The following is an 11796-nucleotide window of genomic DNA, read 5'->3' as shown; positions in this document are numbered from 1 at the left end:
TACAAATAATACATGGAACAAACTCTGGTGACAACTGTTATCAAGCATAGGCAATACGGTTGGCTTGGCCATGTACTGCGGATGCCTCCTGTGAGCCTTAACCAAGCTTGCTTACTTTACAAGGCATCAGATTCTCGATGTCCTGGATGTCCACTGCCGACTGTTTGTCGGCAGTTTGCGTCAGAACTACGTGACGCAAACCTGATTTGGGAGGATGCACATGAGCTGGCACCTGACAAAGATGCTTGGAGGATCTTTGTGGATACCATGCGCAATCCATTCATGGAACGGATGAACTATTGGTTCCCTAAATTTTACTGCAAGAATATTTTTTAAATATATGCATAATTTTTTATTATAATGAACAAATAGGCATGTTAATTTGTCGTTAAATGCAACAAACTGTAACAGAATCGACAATCGAATCAAATCTCTAAATGTGACAAAGAGCGCCCCCAATACGAACGAAACCATTCCTTGCCGCGGGAAAGAGCTAACTGCGATTTTGTTCTGAATAATCTCAGCCCATCACGCAGTTCTTGAAAAAAGCTGCAAATTCATGTCCATGCCTGCGCAGCTCAAATTTTAAATAATCTTTGGAACCAATTCAAAAAAGCCGAGCCAACTTGGATGTGCAAGCGAGTAAAAGCCTTGTAAATATCTAGACTTCCATATCTATCTCTGTTGAAATACACATCTATCACTGATGTACAATAAACTGAGGACACCTTACTCCCATACTAGTTACATCTAAGATGTAGCAAATATTGTATTGCCTTCCAACAGTTTGAAGAAAGACAGAAAATCATAATACACATGCAATCATTGGCGTAAGAGATGCACATATTTTCTTATATCATATTATCTTGGTGTATTTATTACCATAGATATGACCCTAGCTGAGAGCTGTTGAAATTTTGAAAACTTAAAAAATATAACTAATTATTTACTTATTCCATAAATTGGACTGTATTTACAAATTAAACATCTGATTTGTTTTCAGTTGCAGTGCAATTAAAGCATTTTTTCATCACACGCGATGGCTATTTCCACAGAAAAATATGTAAATTAATTGTTCCTACACATAGTGTAGCGTCATGTCTATTATGATTAAAGTCCATTAAAGAATGAAGGCACAGAAGGTTAATACCCCCGAATATAAATGCCATTTAATATCTGATAACTATAAACACAATTAAATATTTTTAAAAAAGAAAAATCTGATGTCAAAAATGAATTATTTTATACGAAAATAATGTCAAATAAATTGATCTTACAAATTAGTATACTCTCACGGAAGGAAATTCCTATTCATAATTTTTTTTTTATTATTTATATTTATTCATTTAACTTTTTGTGCATGGCGGAATTTTTTTTCACCCATTAGCATGCTTTAAAAACGATGTAGTACATCAGACAAATAAAGATTGTTGAAACATATTTATTTTTGTATGTTTTTTTATAACTAATTTGTATTTGTCATTATTAATTATGTAAGGCTTAAAAGAGATCACTAGCATGATTATGCATTTTAGGGTTGAGGGTTAAGTAAAAAAAAAAAAACAGTTTATCATACATTAAAGGGGTCTATTTATTCATCCTGTAAAACAGTGGTTCTCTCAGAAACATAAAGTCCATCGAGGAACTTTCTGATGTCCTTGTCCTTAACAGAGGTTGACTGTTGAATAAGGGCTGCAGAGCGGGAAACATCCTCCAGGGAGTTTCCTTCCAGAATTAGTTCGTCCTTCTGCTTGGGAGAGTTGACAACTGTGACACCGTTGGCCATCCTCACTCTCCTGATATACTGCTCTCCCAAGAAGTTACGGATCTCGATGACAGAGTTGTTTTCGATGGTCACGCAGTTAATGGGAAAGTGAGCATATACAGCGCGCATTTTGTAGAGAAAGCCTTTGGTCACACCTTGAATCAATTAAATTCCAACATGAGTTATGATAAGCAAACCTTTTAAATACCAGTTTAAAAAAATATAGTAACAAAAATTAATGTCATTTTATTTTAAAAAAATTTAAACTGTGAACTATGTGGCAAAGTTGATATAAATATATTTTTTGATTGAATATTCAAACTAATTGGAGCTTAAAATCGATTATAATCTATATTTGGCATTTGAAAAAAAAACACATTTACATGGCATGTATATAAAATCCATACATTAAAAAAATATGCATTGTGTTATATATTGCAACAATATAATTATAGTTTGAATTAAATAATAAAAGTCACAATCATAAACAACCCTAGCTTCTTGTAATGCTAATACACATATCAATGACGCATCCGCATGTGTCAACTTACTTAAAAAAATCAAAACTGAAACATACTTTCTCATAAAATGATGCTCACAAGTAGAGATCTAAGATAGCTAAATAACAAAAGACAGAATAAAACAATTAAGACCTTCCCCGCAACAACACTTTATACCATTTTGTGGACAGTTATAACTTATGAATGCTATAATGTTGTACTCATTGTTTTCCAAGCAATTTACGACATATTGAGCAAAAAGTCTTTGATTGACATTCCAAAAGGATTTGTGTTTTTAAAAAGGTACTTTATAGGAGTACCTTTGTCTTACTTTTCTAAAATCCTAATCAGTTAAATAATTAAGAGAAAAGTTTTTTTTTTTAAATAAATATTTAAAAAAAGAAGATAAATGTTATTAAATTAAAAATTATTATTATTATTATTAAGTTAAAAATATTGGTACCCGGAAACTATTACCAGATTATTATGTTAGATTTTTAAATAATACATGTCAGTTTAATGCCAGATATTCAGAAATAAATGTATACCAACAACCAAATTGTCTCATCTTAACCCAAAGTATGCCAGGCATTTAAAGCCAAAGTTAACATCCAGTCGTGAAGTTTGTCAGTAAAACTTTAATTCCAAATAAATGCATTTATGTAAATATTCAACGGATCACATTTGTAATAAAAAATGTTTCTTAAGTCAAGATAAGATGAAATTTATTTCTTCATTTAATGAAGAAACATTGATGAAATGGTGCGAAAATGGAAAACGTGGATTAGGTTAAACGCGCGTAAGACCATTATCTACCAATCGTGAGATTATATTTGTGTAAGCATTATCCATGCACTATTCAAAATGCACAGGCAATTAACAACTTTTACAAAATATTTATTTATACATCAATGGTTCAAAGAACCTTTTACAAAAAAAATGAGATATAGAAATAATCACAGCAGTACATAATATGAAATAATTAAAACTAAACAATTTAGTGAACATATAATACAAAAAACAAAAAAGTAAAAAGAAACAGAACTTCTCTAAATAAAAAATAACAATAACCATGATAAAATCTTATGTTCTAAATATAAATACACACTAAAGTTGAGAATAACTAAATAATAATAATAAAAAAATTAATACAACATTAGTGCTTTATAATTTATAAGTTTTTTAGAGCAATAAAAAAATATAAAAAACTTAAATTAACTAAATAATACCTTTAATTGGTGAAATCATCATCATCAGTTGGTTGGAAGAAGTTGCCATTTGGCAATAAATCCACCAATGTACAATTTAAATTATGTCTAACATGTTAAAATAAAAAATCACATATTCCAGGAAACAAAAAATATGTTCACTGGAATCAAAGAAGTACCTTTGCCAAATTACAAAGCTGAAAAAATGGCTCATCTTTGCTTAAAATGACCACAACGATTGCGCTGCCAGCCATTTTAGGCCTCCACGCTGCCCTTGATGATTTTTTTGATCGGTACTTTTATAAGATTATATTTACACAATAAAATACAACGGAGATGAAAAACATCTGAGAGGAGAAAATGAATTAAGGAAACTTAGAATTTAGGTCATTTTGTGTAAAACATTGGAAGATTATGAAAACAAATATTTTTAAATCCTGACATTACAATACAGAATTTTTATTAAAATATACATGCCAATCATGAGGTGCGTTGAGGTTTTCGATTAGAGAAGTCACTTGGTAATAAGTACATAGGGTATGGGTAAAATATGCACACAATAATACAAGTTTGAAAAATAAATTAACAATAGATTTAATGCCATAATTGCAGCATAAGAGTTATATATCATAGTTTAATATTCAAATACTATTGTGACAACCGATTTAAGTGCTCTATTTGTTATAAAAGTCACAATACATGAAAAATAACCATGGGTTGGTTTGTTAGAACTGCTTCCGCGGAGTTTCCAAAACTCCCTTTGAGCAAGGGCAGATTTTTAATTCAGTAATAAGCGCCCGCCTCAGAGGAATCATCAGACTTATGCAGTTCCCTATTTTAGAATTTGACGGTACCGAGTGATTTATACCTCCAGTCCTCCGGTCCCCAGTTTGAGAGTAACTCGCGCAGGCAAAAGTTAACACATGAGGTTTGTTGCAATTTTTTAGAAGTTAATAATGAATGAACATCAAACCTACCTCAGATCGCTACGATTAACAACAAACACATTTTAAAATACTTTTTGTAGTTACTTAAAAGATATACTTACAGTTCATGTTTTAGTTAAAAACAGGTACTGATTGAGCAGTAAAAATTTTAATGAAGCATTGGTTCCATCTAATCTATGGACGGACCACACATGAAGTCAATATTTCGTTGCATGAAATCAAAGTTTCTTTATGCAACCCCAAATAAATAAGTTACATGAAGCATAAAGACATGCCAAAAAAGAAAAAATAACCCTGTACATTCTCAAATCAGGTTATCTTAGAGAGGACTCTTAAATCAAATTTGTATTTATGTATATAGTATTTATACATATAGTATTTATACATACAACATACAAATATGCACCAACAGCTAACTTTTGAGAAAATAGTTTTAAGCATATCAGCTTTAAGCTGATAACTTAAAAGTAATATAATAATTTACAGTAAAATTTGCAAATGCTCAAAATATTGTTGACTATTTTATTTTTTTTAAACACAAGTGGGATCTGTAAATTGTGAATGGTCCCCCTGATTATATTAACTATTACAATGAAATCAATGGATTGTGGATCAAAAATCTGGACATTTTAAATTATAGATGTGAAAAGGGAAACTAGACCAGAAACATATCTAAGAGAAAGTAAGCAGGTATTTGAAATATGAAAAACACTAAACCAATGTTGCATATAATGATTATTTTATTAATATTATGTGAAGTGACAAATCATACTAACCTTTAATCATGTTTTCGATGTGTGAACACACAGTTCTGACAGCAGCCAACTCTCCCTTGGTACCGAACCATTTCTCAACTCGAAGAACTCGCGGGTGAACCATGCGAATGTCTAGAGCTAAATGTTTGAAGGACCTTTTCAATATTCCTCGGGGTCCTTTTACAGTCACCAAACGAGACTTGACATTCACAGTTAACCCTTGGGGGATTTTTACAACCTGGTTTGAAACAATTTGCTTCATTTTGGGTTCTGCAAAAAGATCACAATTTTGAATAAGTAAAACAATGCACTTAATAACTGACAACTTCAATGTAATGTGACAATATTGACAGCGTTGCTATTCACATAACCACAAAAAACAACACAGGCCTAGACGTTAGTTATAATATAAAAAAGCCGTTAAATATACTACAATCGACTTTTCGTAATCTAAATTAAGTAATAAAAGAAACAAACTTCGTCAAAAATATACAGTTTTGTACCGATGATTAGAGATAAACAAGCGAATTATTTTTGACCAAAACTCACCTTTCGGTGTCCCGACCGGAAAAGGCTACGGAAATGTTGCCAATGGGATAGCAACTGTCAAAAGTTAGAAATTAAATTAAAAATTTGAAAAGTTCTTACTCAGAGCATGGAAAACTATAAAAAAGGGAAATGTATTGTGTACACCATTGTTTTTCAACCTGTGGGTCGCGACCCCCTGGGGGGTCGCGGAGCCTCTGTAGGGGGGTCGCGAGAGGTCGAGAAAACTTCAGTTTTTTATACAACATATAATTTGTGAGACTTAAATAAAAAGTCGATAAGAGTTAAAATTATTATAGTTAACAAAAATTCCCTATAAACAATCATACAAGTCAGAAAAATGCTAGTTCAAAACATGTTATTACAAAGAAAATAAATATTAAAAATTTGTTTAAATAGAAAATAATTACATCTGTGCTTGCTTTTCTTTGTTCATTTTAATGTGAAGGTTGCGCTTGAGTTTGTTCAATTAATTTCTCCCATCGTGGATCCGTTTTTGCCACATTAAGTATTAAATCGTTTTCCAAATTTAAGCAATTTCTTACTTTACATTTTATTCGCGCCATTGATAAAAATGCCAACTCGCACAAGTACGAGGTAGAAAATGGAATCAAACACTTCAAAGCCTCGGTTGTTAATTCCGGGTATTCTGTTTTTCTTTTTAACCAAAACGTATCCAAATTTTCAGACTTGAATTCCAAGTGTAACATCCCATCGGCAGATAGTTCCAGCAGAGTCTCTTTGAGCTTAGTTGCTAAATTTGCCTCGTTTATAGCTGCATTTAAAAACGGATTTAAGATCCATCTTTGCCCAGTGTTATACGATATCTCTTGCAGTGAGAAGTAATAGTAACACCATTTTCATACCAGATATATATAAGTTGATGTTGATCTCGCTTCCGACTTCTTCAATGAAAGACTGTGTGGACGAAAATGAATCAAAGTTGTTTTGATTTATAGATGATGACCACAATTCATTTTTTTTATAAAGTCATGGAGTTTGTCTTTTGCTGTAATGACATTTTCATCACGCCCTTGAAGACTTTTATTCAAGTTATTTAAATGTTCAAATAAGTCAGAAAGAAAAGCCAATTTTGAAAAGAATTCCGTCTCAGAAATGAATTCAGAGTAATGTGATTTGGCTTGCTGTAAATATACTAATAGTTCAGCTCGAAGTTCCATAACTCTGGTCAGTACTTTGCCTTTTGATAACCACCTAACTTTTGTACGGTAAAGCAAATAACAATGTAGTGTCCCCATATATTCACAAATGATTCGAAACAATCGAATCTGCAACGCTTTTCCTTTAATAGAATTTACAATGTTAATAATAATATTTAGAACTTGACTGTATTCTTGCGGTATGGATTTGGCTGCAAGAGCTTGGCGATGGAGAAAGCAATGCATCCAACAAGCGTTTGGCATCTGTTCTTTTAGTCTAGAAATAAATCCACTCTTCGAACCAGTCATGGCTTTTGCCCCGTCACTACAAATAGCAATGCATTTTTGTGCCCAATCGATATTCATATCTTGCGTAGCTTCAAGGAACATGTCATGCAAGCATTTACCTGTAATATTTTTGGGAAGTGCCTTGCAAAATAGTATTTCTTCCATTATTATTTCATTGGATTCAAAACGCACAAAAGCTACAAATTGCGCACAACTCGCAATATCCGTTGATTCATCAAATTGCAAGGATACAAAAGAACTTTTCATTATTTTTTCTATGACTTGATCACGAACATCAGTCGCCATATTGCTTATCCTGCGTTGAATGGTATTGTCAAAGAGAGATATACTTTTGAGCTTTTCGACCTCTTGCTTGCCAAACATAATCTCTGCTATATCTAAAGCCACTGGTAAAATCAAATTTTCGGCAATAGTGTGAGATTTCCCTGCTTTAGCCACACGAAAAGCTACTCTATAACTAGCGAGCAACGCTTTCTTATTCAGGTTGGACATTTGTCCTATAGCAGTTTTTTGACGTTCAAGAGCTTTTAATTTTCGATCAAAAAATTCCACGGGTTTATTTTTTTCATAAGGATGTTGTGTGTTTAGGTGGCGTACCAACTTTGATGGCTTCATGCTTTCCCTTGACAAAATTTCAAAGCAAATTACGCACTGCGGTTTACTGTCAATCACAGTAAACCCAAATTTTAAATAAATGTCGTCATAAAGACGTTTTTCTTTATTCCACTACTCCCGCTAGACGTTGATGGTTCTGATGATATTTTCAGGAATTTATCCATTTTCAATTATAACAACTCAAATAAATGCGTACCGTAAAACAAGTGGTTCGCGCTCTTCAAACAATTTAACAGCAGACATGACCACGCGTGACTTACGCTCACAAATCAGTCTATAATTACTCCAACTCAAAGGCACCTTACAGTCCACATGACACCGAATTTACACTTCTGAATCGTTTCCACTTATCGGGATTACTTCTTATTCCACTTGCTTCGCTGTCTTGCATCAAACTGCCATGGCCGCGGTCGACCGCCGTATTTATTGGCCAGCGCATTCTAGCGAGAATTATCTCGAAGCGTAAAGAAACGTCTCGAAACTTGTGGATCTTTCGGATTACCAGCGCCATCTGTTGCTAACATCCGGAACCTGCACAAGTTCCTAGTGCTACCAACAGATGGCGCTGGGAGTCTAACCCTAACGATATATTTTATTTATTTATATACATCTAATATGTTTGTATTTGTTTGTTAGTTATGAATTGGCCACGTATTCAATTAAAAATTATATGTTTTACGTACTTAATACTTAATTATATGTTATATCAGATTGCAAATAACGCAAACGTCTAAAATTTTTGTATTATAAATTTTTAACATACATGGAAAAAAGGGTTGGGGGGTCGCGAAATATTTTTTGATACTAGGGGGGTCGTGTCATGAAAAAGGTTGAAAAACGCTGGTGTAAACATACAATTGAATTTGTACTTTCGGATAAAAAAAAAAAAAAATCTGTGTTAAATAACATATTCTTCTTGTGACATCTACGATCACCGTTCTGAGTCAATCACAGTTCGAATGAGTCAAAAGCTGTTTGTGAAAAACATGTTTTTTTATAAGTGTTCTCCATTGATATATTAATTCTCCTACGCCCATATTAATACTCGAGTAAAATATTTTTTTGAGTACGGAAACGTACTGATAGTTACTGAGTTTGTTTATTTATACCAGGATTGGTATTCCAAACGCTCTCGCGATCGTATTATCTTGCTTATTTACGCACAAAATACACAAGTTTTCTCGTGCCGCGAGAGTAGTTCAGAATAGCGCCCCAGGGCAGGTATTCGGAACGCATTTATAACGCGGTATAGTGCGTAATTAGAACCTAAAATCTCGCTTTAAATGCGTTTGGAATCCAGTCCAGGGCTGCTATCAACAAGCATTCGTATACTGCCAAAATTTGCAGGATAATTGTAACGGACGGTTAAATATGTGAATGAAATGCAATAATATAGTTAGGGCCCCCGGTATCTGTAGGCTAAATGTTGGACCCACAATAAAGGATGAATATTCCACTATCGGGTCTGACTTTAGCGATACCGGGGTACTATAGAGCAGAAATTTGTGTTACAGGCCCTAAAAAGGGCCTGAATCTAGACGTTTGACCCGTTATTGCCCTAACATGCATTTGTATAAAGACTAAGGACTGCCTTAAAAAAGGCATTTTGTAATTGATGTGGCGCGTGCGGCGGCTCCCAGCGAAGTGACCGGGCCGAGCGCCGGCACCTCCCTATACGCACTTTGGGGGAGGCGCGCCGGCCGGGTATAGTGGGAGCGGTATTTCCCCCCCCCACTCCCGTATTGGCCTAACGCCGGTTCGGACGCAGGTAGCGGGAGCCCGCAACACGCCCTATATAATGTGTACATTTAAAATAATAAACATTGAGTTCGCCTCGAGACATCACGTTAGTCTGATCGTTTCATTTCGTCACCCCGCCCGACCTCCCGCTCTACTACTGGATCTACACCTTGGACTTGACCATCGCTTCACCCCAGGACTACGAACCAGTATCTTCCACCGACCTACGCAGTGACACCGGACTTGGGAGGAATTTCGAGACTTCATAACTTTCGGGATTTACGACCCCGAGAGCGACGACGGCAGCGAGACACGGCCATCACCTACCCCTTGCTACAGGATTGTGGAATACAGTCCAAACTGTTACTTGTACAGTACAATAATCATTTTTAGTTTTTATTTAGTTTTATCAACAAACGTTTGTTTTTAATGGATCCCAATCAGATTATTTCCTTAAATTCCTAATAATTCTAATCTACTTATTTCTTTACACTGAATTTTGGGAAATCTAAAAATTATATTGAATCTTCGTGAAACGTCTGTTAGTAATTTTCAAGAAATTGTTGACAAGCCCAAGAAAACTCTACTCCCCTAGGTCTTAATATTAATACCAAAAAGACTCAGATTATGTGCAACAAATCCTGTTCTGACCCCGATCAGCCTCTTTATAATAATGGACAGAGAATCTAGAAAGTTGATAGTTTTGAATACCTGGGAGTTCACAATTACAGAATATGAAAGCATGCACCAAGAACTCGCAACCCGCCTAGGAATTTTTGGAGCAACTTTAAAATGATATGTGCAAAAACTAATATTTTGATTTGAGTATTAATTGTTTTAAGCCCTGTTGATCACTAATGTACAAATAAATATTTGGTAAATACCAATGAAACGTTAAACAAATATTTTTACAAAATGTTTATCGGAAAGTTTTTTACACACTTTCGTGGCACAAGCGGTTCAAGCTATTATTTTGGTTTCGATTCTAAACGTCACGCGTGTGGTGCTATTCTGAATTACTCTCGCGGCCATAGAAAACACTTCTATCTCACGTAATTTGTGTGTATAAATACGCGAGATAAAGGCTTTTTCTACATCCGTGAGAGCGTTTGGATTATCACTCATGGCAAGCGGTCGAAAAACGACGATACGCGTTTAGCGTTTGGGTATGAGTTAAGTTTCACAGTTTTTGAGGGCTCAGGGCATGTCTATGCGTATTAATATGTCGATGCTCTTATTTAAATAAATAAAAACATGAAAATACAGTCTGTCAATAAAGAGTAAAAAACAAGGGAGGGCGCCACTGTTGTTTAAATGGCAACACTAAAAATAAAACACATGCTGGAAATGTAAAGCTGTGTATCCCACAATTTTGTAAAATATTAATTACACAAAAATATTTTTTCATTGCAATATAGATAGGTACCGACTGATCTCAAAATTAAATGAAATACAATAAATAACATTCAAACATAACTTAATAGCAAAATATTTTTACTATCGAAACATCATTCATCAATTACTAATTATTCGATTAGTAAATCTGTGAAGTCTACGAAGTTTGGTACTAGATTTTTACAATACATAGGTTTCAAGGAATTTAATAAATTGCCACAAAAATTTAAAGTACCTATTTCAAAATATAGAAACAGGACGTGCAAATTGAAGAATTATTTTTTCCAGAAGTACTTTGAATAAATAATGTTAGTTTATAGAGAATGCGCATCTTGAACATATACCTTTTAATATTTTACCGTTTTTGCTTGTATATGTAATTTTTAATACTATTTAAATGTTATTTGTGTTTTTTTCTTTTTATATACTTTTTTTGGCTTGTATACATAATTTCAATACGTTTTTGATAAAAAAAAATTAACCTGTATTAGGTGTGCGCATATTTTGTTAATTAAAAAAAATGATTTTATTTTGTACTAGTTCAGTATGTATATATACATACATGTAATTTTTAAACTTTTTCAATTTTCTTTCCCAGATTGCATTATGTAAACATTATTTTGAATTTATTTCCATGCCTAGTATTCTGTTTATTTTGTTATTTTCAAGTATTTTTCATACCCTTTTTAATTTGTAGTATATCATAATTTTAATTTTTCTGCTTTTGTAAATAATATTATAGTTTAAAATTTAAAAACGTCTCTAAAAAAATTGTTATCTGTATGTCCCTAAATGAGTTTTTTTTTTTAAAAAACTCCTTGGGAATATTGTATATAATTATGTATAATATGTTTTC

General features: G+C 33.3%; 1 protein-coding gene across 2 annotated transcripts; it reads right to left on the bottom strand.

Moving 5' to 3' along the window:
- Positions 1 to 1566: 1566 nt before the first annotated feature.
- Positions 1567 to 5768, bottom strand: RpL9 (ribosomal protein L9). Of its 2 annotated transcripts, none has more exons than XM_088233977.1 (3): positions 5725 to 5768; positions 5197 to 5445; positions 1567 to 1920 (listed from the first exon to the last, which is right to left on the bottom strand). In XM_088233977.1, exons 2-3 carry the CDS (start codon positions 5435 to 5437, stop codon positions 1592 to 1594), a joined length of 570 nt encoding a protein of 189 aa, XP_088090103.1. In that variant the 5' UTR covers positions 5438 to 5445; positions 5725 to 5768; the 3' UTR covers positions 1567 to 1591. The 2 variants fall into 2 exon arrangements, with proteins under 2 accessions (XP_088090103.1, XP_088090109.1); XM_088233983.1 differs by having other exon boundaries at positions 5653 to 5748.
- Positions 5769 to 11796: the final 6028 nt, after the last annotated feature.

This window comes from Micrasema longulum, unplaced genomic scaffold, assembly GCF_059751315.1.
Source record: "Micrasema longulum isolate JH-2025_06_02 unplaced genomic scaffold, ASM5975131v1 h1tg000083l, whole genome shotgun sequence".
Lineage (NCBI taxonomy): Eukaryota > Metazoa > Arthropoda > Insecta > Trichoptera > Brachycentridae > Micrasema > Micrasema longulum.
The sequence above is the reverse complement of the archived record's forward strand: the minus strand, read 5'-3'. Positions and strand labels throughout refer to the sequence as shown.